This window comes from Piliocolobus tephrosceles, chromosome 15 (genome assembly GCF_002776525.5).
Source record: "Piliocolobus tephrosceles isolate RC106 chromosome 15, ASM277652v3, whole genome shotgun sequence".
In the NCBI taxonomy this organism is placed as follows: domain Eukaryota; kingdom Metazoa; phylum Chordata; class Mammalia; order Primates; family Cercopithecidae; genus Piliocolobus; species Piliocolobus tephrosceles.
Window position 1 is genome coordinate 69,535,026 of NC_045448.1, and position 24,367 is coordinate 69,559,392.

General features: G+C 41.6%; 2 protein-coding genes across 2 annotated transcripts; one reads left to right on the forward strand and one right to left on the reverse strand.

Annotated features, from left to right (window-relative positions):
* The first annotated feature begins 5,695 nt into the window (after positions 1–5,695).
* On the forward strand, positions 5,696–10,345 carry LOC111550510 (gastrokine-3-like). Its single transcript, XM_023223972.2, is given in 5 exon segments — positions 5,696–5,707; positions 6,964–7,017; positions 7,199–7,333; positions 9,035–9,142; positions 10,151–10,345. Coding segments are annotated over 5 exon segments (504 nt in total).
* Positions 10,346–16,800: 6,455 nt separating this feature from the next.
* GKN2 (gastrokine 2) lies at positions 16,801–24,060 on the reverse strand. Its single transcript, XM_023224099.2, has 6 exons — positions 23,946–24,060; positions 21,972–22,025; positions 21,395–21,532; positions 18,713–18,823; positions 17,877–18,033; positions 16,801–17,019 (listed from the first exon to the last, which is right to left on the reverse strand). Exons 1-6 carry the CDS (start codon positions 23,955–23,957, stop codon positions 16,937–16,939), a joined length of 555 nt encoding a protein of 184 aa, XP_023079867.2. The 5' UTR covers positions 23,958–24,060; the 3' UTR covers positions 16,801–16,936.
* Positions 24,061–24,367: the final 307 nt, after the last annotated feature.

Genomic DNA, 24,367 nt, shown 5'->3' on the forward strand with positions numbered 1-24,367 from the left:
AGTTGACAGAAGGCTCTTTAGGGGAAAAGACTTTGTTTCATTCAACTTTGAGAACTCCACAACCCCCAGGACCTATTCCGTAGAAGATGCTCAAGGAATGTTTGTTCAAAAAGTGAGTTAATTAATGAGTTAATGACTGGGACACTTCAATGTATTATTTCTCCTATGGACCAAATTTACGCCTTCATAGCATAAATTTGGAATAAGTTTTAAATAACTTACTTTTTCATTAGGAAAATGCAAATCCAAACCACAATGGGGTACCATCTTACCCCCACTAGAATGGATATAATCAAAAAAATAAGTTTTGATGCGGATGGTTTGATGATTCCTCAAAAAGCTAAACATAAAATTACCATAGGACCCAGAAATTCCACTCTCCTGACTGTGCATACCCAAAAGAATTTGGGTATACACAAATTTGAAAGCAAGTACCCAAATACATACACGTACACACATGTTCATAGCAGCACTATTCATAATACCCAAAAAGTAGAAGCAATCCAAATGTTCATCGACAGATCGATGGGTAAACAAACTATGACATATGCATACAAAGCAATAGTGTTCAGCGATAAAGTGGAATGAAGCACTGATATTGCCATGTGAATGAACCTTGAAAACACACTATGTTAAGTAAAAAAATCCAGACACAAAAGTATATATATTGTATGATTCCACTTGATAAAATACACAGAATAGGTAAATCCATGCAGACAGAAAGCAGATTGGTGTGTGCCAAAGTCTGAGGGAAGGGAGAATGAAAGTAACTGCTTAATGATTATCAAGTTCCTTTCGGGGTGATGAAAATGTTCCAGAGCTAGACAGACATGATGGTTGCACAACTTCTTGACTGTGCTAAACGCCAGTGAATTGTCACTTTGAAATAGTTAATTTATTTCATATGAATTTAACCTCAGTTTTTAAACAATTAGCTCTCTTATGGCATAATAAATTATCCAAAACATGAACACAATTAACATGTATTACATTACCCAGTTTTTGAGAGTCAGGAATCCAGGAGGGCTTAGCTGGGTGGTTCCTGCTAGACTAGCTCATTGGGTTTTAGTCAAGATGGTGCCCTGGGCTGCAGTCCTCTGAAGGCTTGACTGGGGCTGGCAGATCTGCTTCCAAGATGGCTCCTCACATTGCTCTTAGCAGAAGGCTTCAGTTTCTTGCTACATAGACCTCTCCATGAGCCTACTTGAGCATCTTAAAACATGGCAGCTGGCTCCTCCAGAGCAAATGATCCATGAATGTACAAGGCAAAAATCACAATGTCTTTTATGAACTAACCTAGAAAGTTCCATACCATTATTTCCACAATATCCCATTGGTTGCACAGGTCAATGCTATTCAGAGTGAGTGGGACCTATACAAGGATATGAATTCCTGAAAGCAAGTGTCCTTGGACACCATCCGGAAAGCTAGTGACCACACCCCATTCTCCCTTACATAAGAGATAATAATGAATTAATGTATCATCCACTCAGCCTAAATTTGACCACCAAAAGTGGAGTACAGGAGGCAGCCTTAGGAACACATGATAGAAAGCAAGGAAAACATGGCATGTGAATAGTATCTGTTGGGGGAATGAGTAGATCATGACTGAGTATGTGCAGAAGTTGCTTCATGCACATGTGTTATAATGAGAACCTATATCTTGCAACAATTTCCTGGAAACCCAAAGTTTCTTTGAGGCAAGAATCTCCTAAGTAGTGGGAGTACTGATCTCTGACAACAAGACATCTAACTCATAATAGCATATTGGGGATGTTGTAAGGGAACTAAGGAAGGGGATCTTGTCCCCTCTTCCTGTCTCCCAGTGTTCTTTCACGGGTTATTACATGCTAGCAGATAGATTCCTCAACCCCTCCTAGGCATGTCCTACTGCCCAAGCTGAGGGCCACTTCCCTCCCTTCTCTGAAGTGGCAGCTTTGCCAAGGTTACAACCCTCAGCTCCCAGAATGTACTCCAATAAGACAATAGGCACGGCTGTGTCATCTCATGAGTCAGAGCTTCCAAGATCCTGCCCCAATCAGATTGCTGATCAACACATTCCTGAAAGTTAGGCAGATCACTGAAATGTTACCAAAGTCTTGACTTGGGTGTCACACTATTCGGATGCCTTCATGGAAGCAAGGGAGCCAAAGGCTGGCTGCTTTTCATTTGGAGAGAAAACAAAAAGTGATCAGGCTGTTTGAAGTTTTCAATTGAATAAAAACATTGGAAATAAGAGAATTCAGCTTTGTAAAAGACTGTGTCAGCTGCCTAACAAGATGGGGTGGGCTGGGAACCCTGGCTGCCAATTTACCTGGAATGAACTTCAGAAAGAAGTGGGGTAAATCAAGCCGTTAAGATTGGGTGCACATAGAGAGAAAAATAAGTAGCTCAGGATAGATACAAGACGCCGCAAGATAACGTGTGCTAAAATACTGTGCCTACTCAGAGGTTCCTGCTTTAGAGAAAATATTAAGGACAAAAGAAAAGGCACAGAAACATCCAGGGAAACTGAGCCAGAAGGAGAAGAGCTAACAGGAGCACAGCGGGGTCAGGGCAGTTGGTGTCCTGGAAGGTAGGAATCCTGGGTTCCTGGATGTATATAGAAATGCAGGAGATGAAGAAGGTAAGAGAGGAAGAACCGCAGGGTAGAAGAGGGAGAGGGTTGAAAAGAACCATAGGAAACAAATGAATATAATCATAATTGAATATAGAGATGGAAAATAAGTAGCACATGCATGAAGAAGGCCAGGCGTCCTCATGTGTATCAGACTGAATGGAAAGAGCTAATGAAAAACAACCAAACCAAACCAAACAAGAACATGAGAAGGAGAGTTTGTATGTGGGCCATAATGATGTGATTGGGTTACTGACTTACATTTTTCATTTGCTTAGAGATTAGGGAAGAAATACAAGTATATGGGCCAGGCACAGTGGCTCACACCTGTAATCCCAGCACTTTGGGAGGCCGAGGTGGGTGGATCACCTGAGGTCAGGAGTTCGAGACCAGCCTGGCAAACATGGTGAAACCCTGTCTCTACTAAAAATACAAAATTAGCCAGGTGTGGTCCCTTCGCTGTAATCCCAGCTACTCAGGAGGCTGAGGCAGGAGAATCGCTTGAACCCAGGAGGTGGAGGTTGCAGTAAGCCGAGATTCACTCTAGCCGAGACAACAGACCGAGACTCCATCTCAAAAACCAAAAAAAAAAAAAAAAAGAAAAAGAAAAAGAAAAAGAAAAGAAAAGAAAAGAAAAGGAAACAAAGAAACACAAGTATATGAAAATACAAGTATGTAGTTTTGCATGGGCAAAGTTTACTAATTAAAAAAAGAATTCCTTGGTTGTGATGCTCATGGAGTTCTGCAAAGGTGGAAAGACTAGGGAAATAGCAGTACTATTACAGGGATAAATATAGAAGCCTGCATTTCAGGATGAAATTAGTAAGTGTGAAATAAGAATGAGGAAGTTTCTGGTTCACAGCAGGCAATAAGTACATTAAGGAGAAGATCAAAGCATGTTTAGCAAACACAGAACAGAACCAGGGATCCAGCAAGAGTCTTTTTCTTGTCAAAGGTTCCAGGATGCAAGATAAATGGCAAACAACTTTGTAGATAGCTGACTTTCATTTTCCTTTTTCTTCACCTCCTACCCTCAAATCCAAGAACAAAAATATTAATGATGTCTCTCTGCCAACCTTACAATTGACCCATACTGGAGTTTATAAAGAGGATCATTTATCCCTGTACATGCTATGCTGTTCAGGTTTTAATTGTCTTCCTCATTCATATTGTCATACTTGATTCCATTATTTGCCATTAAATTCAACAGATATTTACTGTGCACTGACTATGTACCAGACACTGCTAAGTACTCCAGGAGATTCAGAGATGAATAGTACGCCATCAGTGCAATCTGTTCATTTATTCACTTAACATAGATATTTTTAAAAACCTACCCCATGTGGTTCGGTGCAGTGGCTCACGCCTGTAATGCCAGCACTTTGGGAGGCTGCGGTGGGCAGATCATGAGGGTCAGGAGTTTGAAACCAACCTGGCCAACATGGTGAAACCCTATCTCTACTAAAGATACAAAAAATTAGCTGGGTGTGGTGGTGTGTGCCTGTAATCCCAGCTACTCAGGAGGCTAAAGCAGGAGAATTGCTTGAACCCGGGAGGTGAAGGTTGCAGTGAGCCAACATCAGGCCACTGCACTCCAGCCTGGGTGACAGAGTGAGACTCCACCTCAGAAAACAAAACAAAACAAAACCTACTCTGTGTCAGGTACTGTTTTAAATATTAGACACTAGAACTACAGCAGAGAACAAAACAAAGTCTCTAACCTCACAAAATTGATAATCAAGTGACATAAATGTCCAATTTAACATCCTGACCAGACAACTGTACAAATAGATATAACACAATAAAAAATATAAATAGCCAAAGTAAGGTACAGGCATGGAACTGTGATGATTCCAACTTCTTTAATAACTTCATTAATAATTCAATAACTATTGAGTTTGTGGTCTGTGCGTGGTGTTTTTGAATTACTGAAAGCAACAGAGATATGAGTATGATATTATCTGAGCCCTGCAAGATAAATGGCAAACATTTATGATTTATGTTTCATAAAAACATTATGATATTATCAGAGCCTTCAGTAGACCAGATGAGGATGAGGATGGAACGTATAGCCCCCAAAATGCAACTACTTGATGTTCCTGTGGCCAATTTTTATTAAGCACTGTAAGGACGGAGCTGTCTGTTTTTCCCCCCTGGGTCATTCCAGTGCCCAGACTTGCCCATACAGAGCATATGTTCTCAGAAGAAGTATCTGTTTGGTTCTGGCCTTCTGGAATTTGATCCAGGTAGCTGGGCCACCACCAGTCAGAGCTTGAGGAAAAAAAAAAAAACAGATAATGTATGAAAAGGCCTGAATTGATTCTTGACTTATTATATGAAGGCAATATTTTCCTATGTCTCAGGACATCCAGGGCTGGTCAAAATGTTCTTTATGGAAAAACGTGCCCTGAAATAAGAGGTCAGAGGAGAGAAACAAACCATGTAGCAGGAGCAAAATATCAGGACATCAGGAAAGTCCACCAGGGTGGATGTTTGAAGAAGTGAAATTAGGTCAGCTTGATGGGTAGACAGAGGGCAGCGCAGGACCAACCACATGATTTTTGGTTTGGATGAAGAGCGAGACCAGATTGCTTTTCAATCAGTCTAATTGTGTAGTGCAGGCTGTCTATTTTGGTTTCATGAGGTTTGTCTCAATCACCCACACTGTTAGTAAAAACACTTTCAGGGAATTGAGAAGTAGAAACAGTGAGCTCATTGATTTTTATATCAGAACCATTTTGTGCGACAATGTTTGCAATGTTCACCTTAGTTACTAAGGTCATGGGCATACCAGCCCACAAAGACTTGCTCATATGCCATGTTTACCTTGGAACCAAGGTTTACCTTGGTATCAGGGTAAAGAGAAATACTCAGATGTAGTTAAAGAAAAGCAATAACTGTGATTACATAAACTTGCCTTTTTTCCTCCCTAAATGGTATCCAGATCATAGGAAACTACCCAGAACCCCTTATCATGGCAATAGTTGAAAGGCATAGGACTATATAAACCAGATTTAGAAAATAAATGGGACATGGAAAATTCTCCTATGCATGCTGTTGCATGGGGCATGAGATACCATGAAACATCTTGTGAGTATATTTTCTAATTTCAAATGTAGGTGATTATGTTCTCAGAACCAAAATAGCCAGGGAGAAGTTCTTTTTTCCCCATGGACTTTTCAAATTAAACTCAAGTAGAATTTAGAATTTTCAAATATTAATTCGAAAAAACATAGCCTCTCTGTTTTGGAATGTCTGAACAAAGAGTCTCTCCCAAAGGAGGTAATAACTAAGATCTTAAAGGTCCAGAATCCTTGGGGGTTACGTAGATATTCATATTTTAGGGTCCTCTCTTCCTAGACTTGTCTTATTTACAAATTTCCAGTGAAGGAAAGTTTCAGACATATTTAATATATACCAACCCTAACAGTTTCATAACATAGTGTTGCTATTTGCAGCTCATATATTTCCTCTATTAGCCTTGCAGTATCATGATGATTATTCATAGAGTAGCTGTTTTCTTTTCTTTTGTATATGTATCTCACCTTTGTTTGCTTTCGTTACATATGGGATATTGTGTGGGATATTGTGGGGTGGGGGAGAAGGGGAGTTCCTGAGCCTTCAGTAGACCAGATGAGGATGAGGATGGAACGTAGGGAAACATTCATTGTGCACTTTCTCACTGTGTCCTGTTTCTGTTCCCACCAATTCTCTCTGACTTACTCTCTGATGATTAAAATTCCCTCAACAAGCAAGGTAGGCCACACTGAGAAGAAATTATTAGCTGCAAATATTCCAATAATTAGTCACATTTAATTAGCATAATCTATATCAAAATAAAGTGCAAATAAGTGGCTCATGGTCTTTTATTCTCAGGCAAAGTGGAGAATCTAGAGGAAAGGAAATCAGGAGGATATCAGTTTCCAGAGAGGGCATAGAGGGAGTCTCAAATGCTTGGAAAGAGAGGGGAAGGTGCAGAAAATGAAGACTGAGAAACTGAGTTCTCACCACTTATTTTACGATTTGGCCTGAGATGGTCCTTCCCCGGGTGCGCATCAAGTGGCTGGGCAGGCTGCCTAATATTTAGCCCAGTGATTAGCAATACATGTAGAGTAAAGCAAAAGGTATCCTTGACTGAATTATATAAAGCTTTGTCTCCTGAGTAGCCAGCATATCAACCATACTGAGTGACAGTCTCCTGATACACTGGGTCCCCCATGCCATGAAAGATGACGGGAATTAGAGATCATTTAAAGAAGGCTCCAGCCCAGCAGGGCTTGGGGCTCTGGACTCTGAGTTCACCCGAAGCTAAGGCAAAAATGCCCTGATATTTGTTTCCATTTCAGTTTGCATCTTCTATCTTTGTGGTCTTCTTCCTAACCCCATCCCTAGCCGTGATAGTGAGTAAGGATGGAGAGAGTTCAACCTGTCTAGTCCTCCTTTAGCAGAAGCATTTAAAAAAGTGATAATTAAGGGCAACCTCCTCAAATTTCCTGTGGGTACCTCTAAAACCTGCAAGGCATGGGCAAAGTAGGAACTCTGAAATTTCAACTTTTCTCATTGTTGCTTGGTTTTCTCCAGAATATCCGTGACAACCATCCTCTTAATGGATCTGTTGGGACTCAAATTATCCATGTCAGTGCCTTTCAAAGTATGGTCAGCATCTGAGACAACAATGTTTTCAGTGAGTGGGACGGAATCCTAGACTACAAGAATGTAAGATGAGAAACTCATTCATTACAATGTGAAAGAAAGCCATGTCTGTTCCAAAACGTAGCCTTGTGCTTTTCCAGAGAAGAGAAGACATTTGCCTTCTCTAGGTTTAGGTCCTTGATGGACATGCACATTACTAGGTAAGGGAACAGCTTACCTGCACAGCTTTCCTGCAGTTGCAGTGACTTCTTTTTGAGCCAAAAAATATACGGGGAATTCCAGCTGGTGTATAGGGATCCTACATCCCCTATGTTCCTGTGAGATGTTGACTTCACACGTCCACTGAAGGTCTCTGATCTCAGAAGCCTCCGTGTCTTGTAACTGATATGTGCTGTAGAAGTTATTTTGTCTTGACTCCTGATTTTAATGCTAATTTCCTAAGAAAAAGAATGATATATTTTCAGTTTTAGAAATCTGACTGCAACTTGCCCATCACTTTCGATGGTAAGACCTAGCAGAAAGACACAATATTGAGAAGGCTCCACCTGTGTGCTTGGCCTGGCTCTCTGAAAGAAAAGCACTATAACCCCAGGGACATCACTCAGCCTTTGTGTGTCTCAGTTTCCCCATCTGCAAATCAGCACCAATAGGTACCATTTCTACCTGGCAGGATTCTGAAGAGTTAACTGAAGTAGAAGCACACACTCCTTGTTCTGTCTGGCAGGGCCCTGTCCCATCTGGCCCCGCTCTCTCCCATCTGGCCCCACCCCCACTCACATCCATGACATCCCCTCCATCACTCTGGACATCTCAGGACGGGCACCTCAGGCACAGGCTTTCTCTCTGCTCCAGCCTGTATCTGCTGTGCTCCCTTCCCTGACCACTTTCCTCGCTAGTCACCTAACCCACTCCTGATTTCCTCAAGGTAATGTCCCCTGAATCCTGCTAGAGGGCACACAGTCTACACAGGCAAGTGATTTTTAACTCTGCTCTATGCCATGGAGACTTTTCTTCAAACAAAAATATTCCGTGGTAGTCTATGACATGGAACAGAAGAAGCCAGAACTACTCTGGCTGGAGAAGAAGCCAGAACTACTCCAGCAGGCGAACCTTTGGCTCAGTCAGACACAGCTGGAGAACCACTGCTCTACTCCAGGCTGTGAGAGGCCAGATGAAAGGCCCAGGGACTCATGGAGTCAGTGGCGGACCCAGGGCTAGAATCTGAGTCTAGAGGGCCTGGCCCAAGGTTCCTGACAACCTGGTACGTTCAGAGAGCACTCCGTAATTTTCACAGTGCCCTCACAAGCTCTCACAAGCAGTGAGTTTCTCCTGTCATCTTCACAGCACCCCTGTGGAAGAGGGGCTATCATTATTTCTGCTTTCAGATGAACAAACAGAGGATTGTGGAGCCCACTGAGGACCATGATGGTTGCTAAGTGGCAGAACAGGACCTGCAAGTCAGCCTTATTATTAGATCTAACTCCCTATCCCTCCCATCCCACCTGTCCACTCACTGTGTGCAGAATGGCCTGAGAGATTCCTTTTCTCACCCACATCACGGGACAGTGCCAAAAGCCCTGGGAGTAGCAGGGCTCTGCACGTGTCAGCAGTCCTGATGCTGGTGTTTTTCTGGTGCCCAGAGTGGCACTCTGCTGGGTGCTGTACATCACAGTCAGAAGAGCAGTCATGCCACACTGATAGAGAGTGGATGTCCATTGATATTGTGACTGCAGGAATGACGTGTTTCTGCTGTGCTGCTTTAAGGCCCTGTTGGCGGCTAACCTATTTAACAAGATGGCCTGTGCTCTGGCCAAGATGGACCAAGTGGTCTTCCCAAGTTTGGATGACATTAGCAAGGCCCTGGACAAGCAGGTAAATGAGGCTGGTTCACTGTGGTTCCCTTTTAGTTTGGTGTTTTCCAACTCTGCATACAACCTCCTAGGACAAGGCTGTGCACACAGAGAGACTTGGGTCAAGCTTGTTCTTAAGGCCCATGAAATTCTACCAGCGTACCAAGGACTCCAGGTGCAGTTGATGGCTCATTCAAGTCAAGTCATAATTTAATCAAATAACAGTTCTATGCGGTGATCTCATTTTGATGAATTACGGAAGGGTTTGAGCTACATGTTAGTGAATATAAATTGTTGAATGAAAATACCAGAGTGAATTGATAGAATATTCACATTCCCCTACCTTCTTTCTCTTCTGCCTACCCCCTAAACATATCCACACATATTCTCTTCAGTTGAAAATAAGCCCAGGACTGCTGACGCTCTCTTTCCCTCAGCTTCTTAAATGACAAAAGTAGTCCAGTAAGTTAAAAACCAGCAGGTGGTCCTGGGCAAGTCATTGAAATATGCTGTCATTTGCTTAAGTAGCCTGCACAGCACACTTGGCCGACACTGATATCCATGGCAGGAGGTGCTGACTCTCCGGGGGGTAAAAAAGATACACTTCAGGTCACATAAAAATAAGGCAACTTATCAATTTTTTTAAGAGAAAAGCTGAAAGTATCCCATCCGATTTAACAAGCAAAAGCATAATATAATGCAACAAAAAAATTGAAGCATTCTATATTTTCATTAGAGATGAGAAAGCATTAAAGACCAAATGAATTATTAAGTTTAAAAGGGTGAAAGGAATGGACAGGAAAAGTCACCTGAATGCACAGGCAGATTTTTCTGGAGTAATGTCATCACCTTGTGGCCAGAGAGGATATTGCTGTTAGAGACTTCAAGGTTCAGAGCTATTCTGGTCAATTTTATCACCCCATGCACTGCCTCCACTTACTCATGGGCCAGGGTCTCAGATCCTTTTTGTCCTGTCTGCTGTGCCACCCACAAATGTTGCCTCACCATTTTGATGTGTCACCCCTACCAGGCTTTTAAGCATTACCCATCTACTTGCGGCCTGACCCACACTGTTTTACCCAGCTGGGTCAAGAACTTAGCACAGTATGGAATGCCCATTAAGGACATGTGCAGAGATGACCCCGCCTACTTTGCTCGGCAGCAAAAAGAAGGTGTGTTAGCAACCAAGGCCAAGACCATGGGTGAGTCAAAAGGCACAGTGTGAATTTTAGGTCATTGACAAATTCTAATAACACTTGTTGGGTTTGTTCTATTTATTTGTTACTGGATATAAAAACAATGGGGCCTAGGATGTATTCGCCTCTGGTTGCAGAGATGATTTCCTGAGAGCGGGGCTTGTTGAGAATGGGGAGCTAACTTAGCTTTATCGGGACGTTAAGTTCAGTCATCTCATCAGTGGGATTTGACAGTGGGTAGATATCCTTGCTTGACCCAAAGCCTCATCTCCCCCTGCCCAAGCAACACAGTGTCCAGCATCCCATCATTAGAGTCTCATTGCTTTAGGATCTCCAGTTTCCTCTTCTGCAAGCTGCCCAGAGGTTGGAAGGCAAAACTCTAATAGTTATAGATCACTCTGGAAAAGGAACATCTCAGTGGCTGGCACTCCTGCTAGGGATGTGGTCGGGGAGCAGTGGTAACCAGTTGGGAAAACTACTAGACAAGACTTGAAGAGCCGCTTTCTAGTCCAGATAGTCAATAACCACTTCCCATTAGGCTGCTGTCAGTCATTTACATCTTAATATAAGTTAACCCAATGAACAAGGTTTCTTCATAACAGGAAGATCCAGCAGGAAAACAGGGAGAACTTGAGGGGCTGGGGTTCAGAAGGATGATCAAGGATCATCCTTTCTCCTCTGCCTACTGAAATGGTATACCTGAAAGTGATGGGGAGAATGGAACCAAGCTGGAAAACACTCTTCAGGATATTATCCAGGAGAACTTCCCCAACCTAGCAAGGCAGGCCAACATTCAAATTCAGGAAATACAGAGAACACCACAAAGATACTCCTCAAGAAAGCAACCCCAAGACATATAATTGTCAGATTCGCGAAAGTTGAAATGAAGGAAAAAATGCTAAGGGCAGCCGGAGAGAAAGGTCATGTTACCCACAAAGGCAAGCCCATCAGACTAACAGTGGATTTCTTGGCAGAAACTCTACAAGTCAGAAGAAAGTGGGGGCCAATATTCAACATTCTTAAAGAAAAGAATTTTCAACTCAGAATTTCATATCCAGCCAAACTAAACTTCGTAAGTGAAGGAGAAATAAAATCATTTACGGACAAGCAAATGCTGAGAGATTGTGTCACCACCAGGCCTACCTTACAAGAGATCCTGAAGGAACCACTAAACATGGAAAGGAACAACCAGTACCAGTCATTGCAAAGACATGCCAAGCTGTAAAGACCATTGATGCTAGGAAGAAACTGCATCAACTAATGGACAAAATAACCAGCTAACATCATAATGACAGGATCAAATTCATACATAACAATATTAACCTTAAATGTAAATGAGCTAAATGCCCCCAATTAAAAGACACAGATTAGCAAATTGGATAAAGAGTCAAGACCCATCAGTGTGCTGTATTCAGGAGACCCATCTCATGTGCAGAGACACACATAGGCTCAAAAGAAAGGGATGGAGGAAGATCTACCAAGCAAATGGAAAGCAAAAAACAAAAACAAAAACAAAAAAAAGCAGGGGTTGCAATCCTAGTCTCTGATAAAACAGACTTTAAACCAACAAAGATCAAAAGGGACAAAGAAGGCCGTTACATAATGGTAAAGGGATCAATTCAACAAGAAGAGCTAACTATCCTAAATATATATGCACCCAATACAGGAGCACCCAGATTCATAAAGCAAGTCCTGAGAGACCTAAAAAGAGACTTAGACTCCCACACAATAATAATGGGAGACTTTAACACCGCACTGTCAATACTAGACAGATCAATGAGACAGAAGGTTAACAAGGATATCCAGAACTTGAACTCAGCTCTGCACCAAGCAGACCTAATAGACATCTACAGAACTCTCCACCCCAAATCAACAGAATATACATTCTTCTCAGCACCACATCGCACTTATTCCAAAATTAACCACATAGTTGGAAGTAAAGCACTCCTCAGCAAATGTAAAAGAACAGAAATTACAACAAACTGTCTCTCAGACCACAATGCAATCAAATTACAACTCAGGATTAAGAAACCCACTCAAAACCACACAACTACATGGAAACTGAAAAACCTGCTCCTGAATGACTACTGGGTACATAACGAAATGAAGGCAGAAATAAAGATGTTCTTTGAAACCAATGAGAACAAAGACACAATGTCCCAGAATCTCTGGGACACACTTAAAGCAGTGTGTAGAGGGAAATTTATAGCACTAAATGCTCACAAGAGAAAGCAGGAAAGATCTAAAATCAACAACCTAACATCACAATTAAAAGAACTAGAGAAGCAAGAGCAACATATTCAAAAGCTAGCAGAAAGCAAGAAATAACTGAGATCAGAGCAGAACTGAAGATAAAGACACAAGAAACCCTTCAAAAAGTCAATGAATCCAGGACCTGGTTTTTTGAAAAGATCAACAAAATTGATAGACCACTAGCAAGACCAATAAAGAAGAAAAGAGAGAAGAATCAAATAGATGCAATAAAAAATGATAAAGGGGATATCACCACCAATCCCACAGAAATACACACTACCATCAGAGAATACTATAAACACCTCTACACAAATAAACTAGAAAATCTAGAAGAAATGGATAAATTCCTGGACACATACACCCTCCCAAGACTAAAGCAGGAAGAAGTTGAATCACTAAGTAGACCAGTAACAGGCTTTGAAATTGAGGCAATAATTAATAGCCTACCAACCAAAGAAAAGTCCAGGACCAGACGGATTCACAGCCAAATTCTACCAGAGGTACAAAGAGGAGCTGATACCATTCCTTCTGAAACTATTCCAATCAATAGAAAAGGAGGGAATCCTCCCTAACTCATTTTATGAGGCCAACATCATCCTGATACCAAAGCCTGGCAGAGACACAACAAAAAAAGAGAATTTTAAACCAATATCCCTGATGAACATCGATGCAAAAATCCTCGATAAAATACTGGCAAACCGGATTCAGCAGCACATCAAAAAGCTTATCCACCATGATCAAGTGGGCTTCATCCCTGGGATGCAAGGCTGGTTCAACATTCACAAATCAATAAACGTAATCCAGCATATAAACAGAACCAAAGACAAAAACCACATGATTATCTCAATAGATGCAGAAAAAGCTACTTTTTTGGTGGGGGGGGGGGGCTTGGAATGATCCCAGTGATCTTCCAAGCAGGGAAATCATCTCTCTTCTTGTCTTCCTCCCTTGGGGCAGCCCCTGTCATTGACATAGGCTGACATATTCAGTGCCGCCTCTTACAACTGGGAGAAGGGGCCAGGGAACCCACAGCCCCCAGAGTCCTCAGCTGAGCTGTCTCCACTTGCTGCCCCTCCATGGCGTCCTGCCTTTGGGCAGACACTGCCATCTCTGCCACTGATCTGGGGAGCCTCAGGGGGCTTAAGTAGTACAACCCAGAGAGAACAGTGAAGCCAGACAGTATTTTCCTTCTGGAATCTTCTCCAACTGTAGATGAGAAGCAGTCTACCTTCCCCCGGCCCCACCCCACTGGAAGCCTGGTTCCCTTGTAACCCTCAAAGCCCTGGAACTGGCACCATGATAAAATCAAAAGGAGGGCTGGCCCTGCAGAAAGTATTAATAGTTCATCCCTGGATTTGAGGAACCTGCGCAGGCAGGAAACAGGCTGGGAAATTCCCTTCATTCTGCCCAGGAGATGGCTAATTACAGAAAAATCCTGCCAAAGGCAGTCTGCAAGCCTTTCTCCAGAACTGGGACACAACTGCTTCCCTTCCCATCACACCCTGCCCCAGCCTGCACCCTGGGTGGTGCTATCTACAGGGTGTGGGTAGGAGAGCCAGCAGGGAAGAAATTAGCCTTCTCCTTTTTAAAACTCGTTTAAAAAGTAGCAATATCTCCTGTGGAAGGTGGTAGTGCCACTTTTTAAGTGATTCATAAAAAGGGAAAGACTAATTTGTTCTTGAGTCCCAGTGTGGTCAAGAAGAAACCATGTACCATAGGATGGGTCACTTTCTAAAAGTCCCTACCCTTTGGGGAATGAGGATTTTACCTGTCCACTCCCAGCAAAGGACCCGTCACAGGAGAAAGGGGGTTGGGGAAACCAAGATGATGCCTGGTTCTTCCTAACTTCTTTATTAAGGCATTTAGTGCTATAAACTTTCCTCTTAACAATGCTTTAGTTGTACCCCAGAGATTTTGGTAAGGTATATCTCCTTTTTTAGTAATTTCAAAGAATTGTTTATTTCTTCCTGAATTTTGATGTCATAACATAGTAATTTCTATGTTATGAAGTCTACATAACAACACAATGACAGGTTCAAAATCTCACACAAGCTTGATAAAAAGACAAGACCCAATGAACAAGATTGTGTTCATTTCTTAAAGCTCTTTTTTCTTTATTTTTGTCTAAGCTGATTCAAAGAACCAGGCTTCGAGCTCTGAGATTCTTTCCTCAGCTTGGTCTATTCTACTGTTAATACTTCTGATTGTATTATGAAATTCTTTTTTCAACTCAACAAGCTCAGATTGGGTCTTTTGTAAAATTGCTATTTCATTTTTCAGCTCTTAAACCATTTCACTGGATTGCTTGGTTTCCTTGGATTGGATTTCAGTTTTCTCCTGGATATCTATAAGCTTCATTGCTATTCAGATTCTGAATTCCATGCCCGTCATTTCAGATTGGTTAAGAACAATTGCTGCGGAGCTAGTGCGCTCATTTGGAAGTAAGGGGACACTCTGGTTTTAATTGCTACAGTTCTTGCACTGATTCTGTCTCATCTGGGAGGGTTGGTATTCCTTTAACTTTGGTGTAAACTGAATATAGTCAGTTGGCTTCATTTCTGGAAGTTTTCAGAGGGCTAAGGCTCTAAACAGTCTGTTGAATTCTAGTCCTCCGCCTGGCAGGAAGGAAAATTAGCAGTTTTTCGTGTTGTAGTTTGGGCTGAAATCCAGTAGATGGCGCCTGAGAGCAATGGGCGGTAGCTAGGCTCTCATTCTGCCACCTGGCTCCTTTGTGTATCCAGGCCTTTGAGGCCGTGCTCTGTGGTGCAAGGATAAGAGGGGTAACCCCTTACCAGGTCCCCTCCTGGGTCTTGGGGGGAAGGACCCCTGATCACTGGCACTGTGGCCGCGACTTTTTGTTGTTGTTAGGTGTTCCAGGTCATAGGGCTCCTTCAGGCAGAGGTCCAGCAGGGAGACAGGCCCCACCCTTACTGGACCAGCTCTGCGGAGGGAGGCACGCCTAGGTTCCACACCAGCCCACGAACCTGTGTGGCTCACCCCTCTCTGAGAGTTTTCTGAGAGTTTGGGCTCCTCTTCTGCTGAAGCACCGGGCCCAGTTCCGCAGTCCGGAGCCACAGACCGTAGCCCTGGGACGTCCGATCTGCTCACAGCTCCCTCCCCTGGACCCTGGGATCTGTGTGCACTGGGGGAATCCAAACAGCTCCCAGGCTGCCGGAATGCACTCAAGTGGAGCAAAGCACCCAGGATGAGCAGCTGAGGCTGCACTGTGTACACACCCCTGTGGAGTGGCCGGGCAGGAATCCTGGAAGGGACTGGCAGGCAGGTGGGCCTGCGGAACAGATATGCCCTAATCCCACGGGGAAGCCCTTCTTCTCCCATTCTGGTGGTTATATGGGGCCAGAGCCTCTCAGAGGGAGACAAGGAGCCCTGGGGGATGAGTGCTCCCGCGGAGCTGTCTCACAGACAAAGCCTCCAGCTCCGTGCCTGCTGAAGCCCTTTCTCCATCTAATCTCTAGTGAGAGTCCCATGTCAGCTCAAACGCGAAGGCCGGGGGTCTCTGAAGCTAGAATCCCAGAGGTCTGCCGCAAGAGAATAAATTGTTGTTAAAGTAATTCCTCTTTGCCCTGAATTTGCATTCAGCCGACCTTTCATGTGTGACTCAGCTTCACGATCTGAAATTTGTACACAATGTGCAATTTATTTGAAACATAGGAAGTTGCTTTTCTGCTATATATTGACCTGGCATTTCTAGTTACGTTTTCACTCCTGTTACGATCTTCAGTATGGTGCATCTTTTCCTGGGTGTTAGGTGCTCCTTCCTCTCTCCCTTTCTCCTTTCTCACTCCAGGACAACACATATTATAATAATGTTTACTCAGGTTGAGTCTACTGCTTCGGTGAGTTAAAAGACATTTTAACTCATATGAATGGCCCTAAAAGCCTTCACCTGAGCATTCAAGTTGTTTGATAAGGGTATGCCATGTCCCTCCCCTAGCAAGGTCAATGCCACCACCATGTGAGCCTCTGCTCTACCCATTTGCCCCCATATATTTGGATGGTTAGATGGGAAGCTGATCCAGACAGCAGATGCCTAAATGGAAGTTCGACCCCAGCTGACTAGTCTGCATGTGACCCAGTGGTATTATCTGGGAATTTCCACACATTATGCACATTATTTAAAATTCTGGCAATTTTATTTCTTCTATATAGTGACATAGACATTGCTTGTATTCCCTTTGCTGCTTTCAAAAAACAACAAACACCAAAAAAATCTGTAAATACAGCATTTATGTTTTCTGACTGAATCTCAAAATTAGTTGGGGCATTGGGAAAGAATTTAATTTGACTTTTGATTGTAAACCAAGTATGTATTTCTTTGAAAAGATAAAACAAGAGGGCTGATCATCCTAAACATGAATGTCTGCACAGATTGAAATTCCCAAGATGCCCGGGAACCCAGTCTTTGCACAATCTCTAGCACCGACATTATCTGGAAAAGGAGAAATTTTTCAAAGAAAGAGCATTAAAAAACATATTATTGCAATTATTAGAATAATAACGTATTTGCTTAAATAAAACTGACAACTTTTGGAAGTGCTGGTTGGCTCAATCCCAGTGATATTATGCCATTCTGTATCAATGGCATACCTATGTGCCTTTATTTGCTCTATGAATGAGCACTTAAAATTTTTTTCTGGGCAGTAGATGTATAATAAACATGAACTCTTCTTTATCTACCTTCCACTACTCTGAGAAATTTCCTTTGTTGTGTTCATCATCAGCTGGCCCGACCTCTTTCACTCTGGCTGCTCTGCCATGTTTAGAAACTTTGTATAAAAATGACAGTAATATCTGCAGTGGCATATGTTACCCAGATGAATCAGGGTTTTTACTCCCTGTCTGTAAGTTCACTTTGCCTCCTCTTTCCTGCACCAATTCTATTCTAGATGCTGAGAGCATTTCTTAGTGACTTCCTTCTTATTATCTTCCAAAAGATGCTATTCTAAGGGCCCAGAATAGACTTTTTGCTACCTGAAATTCTTACATATGAAAGTAAACAAGAATCGAGTAGTTTTTCATTGGCACCCAGGAATCCTTTATTCCATCCTCTCTTTTCACTTGTCAGCTTCTTCACTAGATTATATGTTCCTTGGAGACAGTTTAATTCATTTCTGTATTCCTAACATTTAGCACAATTTACACACATGGCATGTAATGAATTCCCAAAACAAACTGAACTAAGTACTGTTTCCATTTATTTGTATTTCACATGGCACGCAGCAGAGCACCTGGCACATAGTAGCTTTCAGAAAATATTTGGTGAATGAATGACTTATTGGTACTCACGTGTGTTTTCAACCACTTCCCCCTTATACAAGGGGATATGTTTGCAGAGTTTCTCAATGGGTGACCCAAGCAGAAACCAATCGATGTCTGTGATCAGAGACTCCAGAGGGTTGTACTTGACCCAGATGTATTTGTTGGAGAATATGTTGTCCAGAGTCTAGATCGGTATAACAGAAAACAACATAAAATAAATTGACAAAAATTGGTGTACCTTATTCTAAATTGTGATGATTTTTCTGTTTCAGATTATTAAACAGAAAAAAGTTAGGGATCTCAAGGCATCATCTCTTTTTGAGCACTCTATCAGTGAAGTAGCCTCGTTAGTAATTACCAGTGTTATTTTACCTCTGGTGGCAATGAAGCCCAAAGAAGGTAAGTCCCATGTCAAAGGTGGCACCTATAAGAAGTTGTGGAGGGAGACTTAAACCTTGGGTCTCTAGTTAAGTGCAGTGTTTGTATATATTCACTATACTGTATTATTTCTTTGCATCTTTGTGTCATTGAATATTAGAACTTCTCTTATTATTCTTCCAATCACCATTTCTCATAGCCCTGCTCTGAGAAGATAAGCTGATCAGTCCTTGCTATGTCACTGGAATTTATTATAAGTTCTTGTATTTAGAACTATGCGGTGGAAATCAAGCTGAGATTTGCTTCTGCTCTTAAAAAATAATAAAATAAAAGTTAAAACACTTTAATAACTTTAATAAGTTGAGTATCATATTTATGGTAAGGCATGATAGTATGATCTTCTCCCTCACTCTCTTCATTTCTCCATAAATGCCAGTATTGCCTGGCTTAAGAATAGAGAATACTCAAGAGTGCCCCAGAATTACCTGTTTCTCATAGATGTATCGTTGAAGATTGTTCAGAGGAGGGATGTTCTGAAGGTCCATCTTCAGGATAAAGCAGGCTCTTCGGGAGAGCACCCTGGATGCAATGTAGCCCTGAGGCAGCAAGAGTACAGTTACTGATCCTCCCCAGTTCCCTGAATCTGAACTTGGTGAAGATGATGTCTGAACCTTGGGAGAAAGACTTGAATATATGATGGGATTGCTTTCCAACCTGCAATCGACTTTATCCACTTGACTTCTTTTACATAATGTTTTCATTTTTCTTCTCGTCATTTCTACCCCTTTGAAATTTGTGCAAACCCACGACTGTATTCTGCTTTTCATGTTATGGAACCAGGGTCTGCAGTTTGAGGTTTGAAAGATTGAGAAGAAGCACTTCTCTGTCTCTTTCTATTATTATTATTATTATTATTATTATTATTATTATTATTATTATTTGAAACTGACGTTCAATCTGTTGCCCAGCTGGAGTGCAGTGGTGCAATCTCAGTTCACTGAAGCCTCCACCTCCCTGGTTCAAGCAACTCTCCTGCCTCAGCCTCCAGAGTAGCTGGGACTACAGGTGTGCATGACCACACCCAGCTAATTTTGTGTGTTTAGTAGAGATGGAGTTTTACCATGCTAGCCAGGCTGGTCTCGAACTCCTGATCTCAAGTGATTCACCCACCTTGGGCTCCCAAAGTGCTGAGATTACAGGCGTCAGCTACTGCATCTGGCCTCTTTCCATTAATTTTATTCTGCCTCCTCCCCAATTTGGGATACATAGAATATTCTTTAGAACTGTGCTGTCCAATATGATAGTTATTAGCTGTATGCCACTATCTAAATGTAAATTCAAATTAGATAAAATTTAAAATGAACTTCTTCTGTTACACATTTTGTGTACTCAATAACCACAAGGACTGGTGCCTTCCCTATTGGAAATGCAAATCTAGAACACTTCCAGCACTGCAGAAAGTTCTATTAGACAGTGCTGCTTTAGAAACTCTCATAAGCATACCCACACCCACACTCATGCACCCCCACACACATGTCTCATCTATCTTCTCCTCATTTACCATCTTTTCTTCCTGTCCAGTTTTCTTCATCCCTTCTCCACCTCAAACCCAAGGTGGCTGGATAGAGATGGGTTGGAATAAGGTGGGATTGAGAGAGCAATGGAGGGTGAAGACCCTGGGGCCAGAAGGGACCTAAGCCCACTGAGTCTTCACCTGGAGTGAAAATTGTCTCTAGAGAGTTCCAAATAATGATATACCCTAGAAAGCTATATCTAATAGAAATCTTTCTGGTTCCTATTTTTCAATTCTCACAAATTGTGGGTTCCTAAAATTCAAAAATAGACAGAGGCTGAGCCTGGTGATAATGGAAGAAGCTTAAAGCAAGTCCTCACTACTCTGGTTTTTTTTTTTTAAGACAGCTTTGGGATTTCCATGATAGTTGCTTAAAAACAATTTCAGTGCCACTTCCTTTTAAACCACATCTTGTAATGACTCTATACTTTCAAATGTGCCATTGAACTGCCAACACCAATGGAAAAGAGGAATGTTAAGACATTTCTGGAAGAAAAGGGACAGAGAGCATGTTCAAAAGTCTAGTGAGATGAGCTGGAACCTACTTATATCCACAGTGCGTATCTCGGAACCTGGGTAGAAGCAGGTTCACAATTGGTTGGTGGAACAAATGGAAAACAAATGAATAAATAAATGATGAAGGATAAGTTTTCAGAGGAGATTTCTATGACTTATTGTTAATGCCAGTATCTAACACTTGAAAATAGTTTAGTGCTTTTAGTTAGCAAACTCTCTTTTTTACAGAAAAAGTACGATTTATTGCCTACCCTATGTACATAATTAAATGTGTACAGTTGCTCTGGATTTCTGCTATGCTGTGATTGCTTTTTGATTGTTTATTTATTTATTTATTTATTTATTTATTTATTTATTTTTGAGACAGGATCTCGTTCTGTCACCTAGGCTGGAGTGCAGTGGTGTAATCTCAGCTCACTGCAGCCTTAACTTCCTGGGCTCTAGCAATCCTCCCACCTCAGCCTCCCGAGTAGGTGGGACCACAGGCATGCACTATCACACCCAGCTAATTTTTGTATTTTTGGTAGAGATGAGATCTCGCCATATTGCCCAGGCCAGTCTCCAACTCCTGGGCTCAAGAGATCCTCTTGCCTCAGACTCCCTAGGTGCTGGGATTACAGGCATGAGCCACTGTGCGCGACCAAGTGTTCTTTTTCTGCATGATGTTCTGTGTTAGAAGCACTATTCATTCATTTATTCATTCAACAAATGTGTTTGAGTGTCTGCATGCCAGGCTTTGCTTTGAACTTTGGTTACTCTTCTCCGCACTTTCTGAGCCTGTAGTGGGATAATAGCATCACTCTTCCAATTTCTACCTGAAAAGGTCAAGTAAATGCCTATGTTTCCGGTCATATGTTTTTCTTCAAAATGGTTTTGTTTTTTAATCAATTGCTTGATTATTTAAAGAGAAAAGTGAAAGTGAGGAATTCTTAAAGAATTACAAGGTTAAATCTAAGAATTCAAATATGTATGATGCCATACAGATAGATAGATAGATAAATAAATAGATAGATAGATCGATCTCTCTGCTCTTTAGAAAACTAGTCCTGAAGAATATGAAAATTCATTTGCTGCTTACATGTTTATAGTCAAAAATTGTGGTAGAAGAGCATGATCCTGCATGGATGTTGACAATGGCAGTATTTTTTTCATTGTCAATCGTCACTGTCTCCTGAACATTGTCACCATGGCTGCTTGGGCTGATGATGTTAAAAACCTAGATTGAAAAGAAAGACAAAAAGGTTTTCCATAAATCTTATACATTTGAAAGGCAACTCTTTCAACAAAATTAAGCATCTGCCTGCTATGAACAAGGGATTAAAAATTAAAACTCTCCACTGGGGTCCCAATCCAAAAGCTTGTGATGCCATAAGAATGCAAAGCTTTTCCTTAGAGTTTACTATATTATATATGGGAGACGCAGTGATATCACAGGAGAAATGAGACTGACTAAATTTTAAAGCAATGGCTTACTTTTGCGAAGGTATTGTGGTTGGAAAGGAATAGCCAAGCTCATTGTTTCCATTATTGTTTGTTTCTGAGATTCCATCCCAAATAAGGTATATGGCTTCTCTACCGTCTTTCAGGCTCTCTTGTACCTTCCTTTTCCTCTCCCAACATCTCTAAGAGATAAAGCCCATAGGAAACCAACTCACCTCATATCCATAAGATTGCATCCCAAAGATGGTCAGCGCCACCAGAAATGCCACCTGAAAAACAGACCCACCACATCCATTCTCTATAGGGTAGTCATTGAGGGTGGGGACAGGAGAGAACACTGGACAGGAAAGGCACAGATATCCCAGAAAATGTACACCTAGAGACAGTGACAGCACTCCCTTTCCAAAGTGTGAAGCATACACATTCACTCATTTGACAGGCGTTTGTTGAGTTCATTCTATTTGCCAGGCACACACATGGTTCTACATTTGCCACCTAATTCCAAACTCTTTCTAGCATTATCACCATCTAGATAATAGGAGAAACTTGGGGCAGGTGAGCAGTGAAGGACTCATTTTACTATGGAAATACCCTGGTATGAGTCACATTGGCTTTGGATAACAGTGGTCAAATTGTGTCCTCCTGTAAAAAAACAAAACATAACAAAACAAAATGAAACAAAAAACCAAAAACAAAAACTTTAATCCCTTAAGACTGAGAGGGTAATACAGATTTAAAATGAATCATGGGTGATAAAGACACAACAGGTTCCTAAGGGAAACTATGAAAATAGAATGCTTGAGAGCACAATTAACTTTTGAGGCTGACATCAAGGAAAACCCCCATATTCTCCTACAACCCATGCCTTAGTGATACTATCATACAAGTGCTGGGCCCACAGGTCGTGAGCCGACACTGAGGCAGTTCTGATGTTTTGCTGTAGTTCTGTAGGAGTCTGCTCCAACATGCTAACCCAGGTTTTGTGCCCTCTCTTCTGAACATCAGTGAACTGTACTGTCACTGAAAACTACATCAGTACAGAGTTGACTGCGCTGTCATTGAAAACTACTGAAGAAAGGAGTCTTGGGGAAGTGGGATATTTTTAAGAACTGTCAGTGGGACTTTCCTACTTCCCTCTCCAACCCACCCTTAATATTTATCTTCTGGGGACTGGGAGTAGAGCATCTAACAAAGACCTGTGTGCAGATATTCAACCTTCCATAGGGATACACCTTCTCTTACCACAGACCAGCTCTAGCAACATATGATACTCCTGTATATTCTATTTAATGAGTTTAAAATAGTGGTTTGAACAAGTAGTCAAAGGGCTAAACCACTTTAATGGTATGATTAGAGAGAGCTTGGGGAGTGTCCTCTGCCCCCAAATGATCTCCCATCCAACACTGTGGTTAATACACCATGGTCATATAATAATTTTGTGCTTCAGGGTTAGGTCTCAATTTGGGAAATCAAGACAGCCCTGAGAGAGGGAGCTCTTTAAGTTGACAATCTTTAACACTTTAGTCCCAAGGGAGAATTTAGTCATAACGGGAGGCCATTGAAGACACTCTGGCTGCTTAATTTTGCCATGATTGCGCCTGCAAATGGGGATGAAGATGGATAAATTACATTCTAAATCCCACATTTATGGGCTTGGGAAAATCACAGTCCTCTGACTCTCAGTCTCCTTATCTGTAAAATGGGGAGAATACTACTCAGCTCATAGGGTTGTTGCAATGAATAGATGAAATTATTCACGTGAAATGCTTAGTCTAAGGCTTAGTATGCATTTGAGAAATAAGAGGTACTATTATTACTACTACTGATATTATTTTTAAATTACAACTTCTCTCTTAGATAGCAAATGTAGTTGTTTTAAATAGCCCAAATTCCCTATGAAGCTCATAATAAAGGATTATTATCAAACATCCTCCAAATCAAAATTATCTAGAGATTTCTTTGTATTTTTGTATGTTCTTTTAAGTAAACATCTCAAAACAGGCAAAGGACAAAAAAAGTCAGACTTATTCAACACTATTTCTGCCAAAGGTATCATTAATTCAATCACAGAAGCTTAGAAGCATGCACAGTATCTGTCTAAGACTCCCAAAATCCATGGCATATTGTATACAAGCATTGTCTGCAAGCAGTCACCACAACAGTGTTAAGAAGCAGAAACAAATACTCACAAGGATTTTCATTTTGCCTGGGGGAGGAAGGTGCTGGAGTAAGTAAAGCTGCCCCGTGCAGGTTCTATCCTTTATATGGGCTTGAAAATGTGGATATCTCTTTTTCAAATGATCACTTTGGAAAAGACCATGTCTATATCTCTGGCACACCCCAGCAAACTCCTTTATCAGAATTGAAATCCAACCACATACCTGATATCAATGAAGTTCATTAGTCAGTCATGAAAGTTCACCACTTGGTCACTCTGTAAATATTCCCTGCTATCCGTACTATGCTGCACTTGAGATTTTAATTTCCACCCTTTAAAAATATTGCATGATGCTTGTTCTATGCATACATTTTGTAGGTCTATAAGGACAAATTCCCAACATCTCCTCCTAAAGGAAGAGTGCTTCCTTAAGGTCTGAGTTGGGCTCCAACT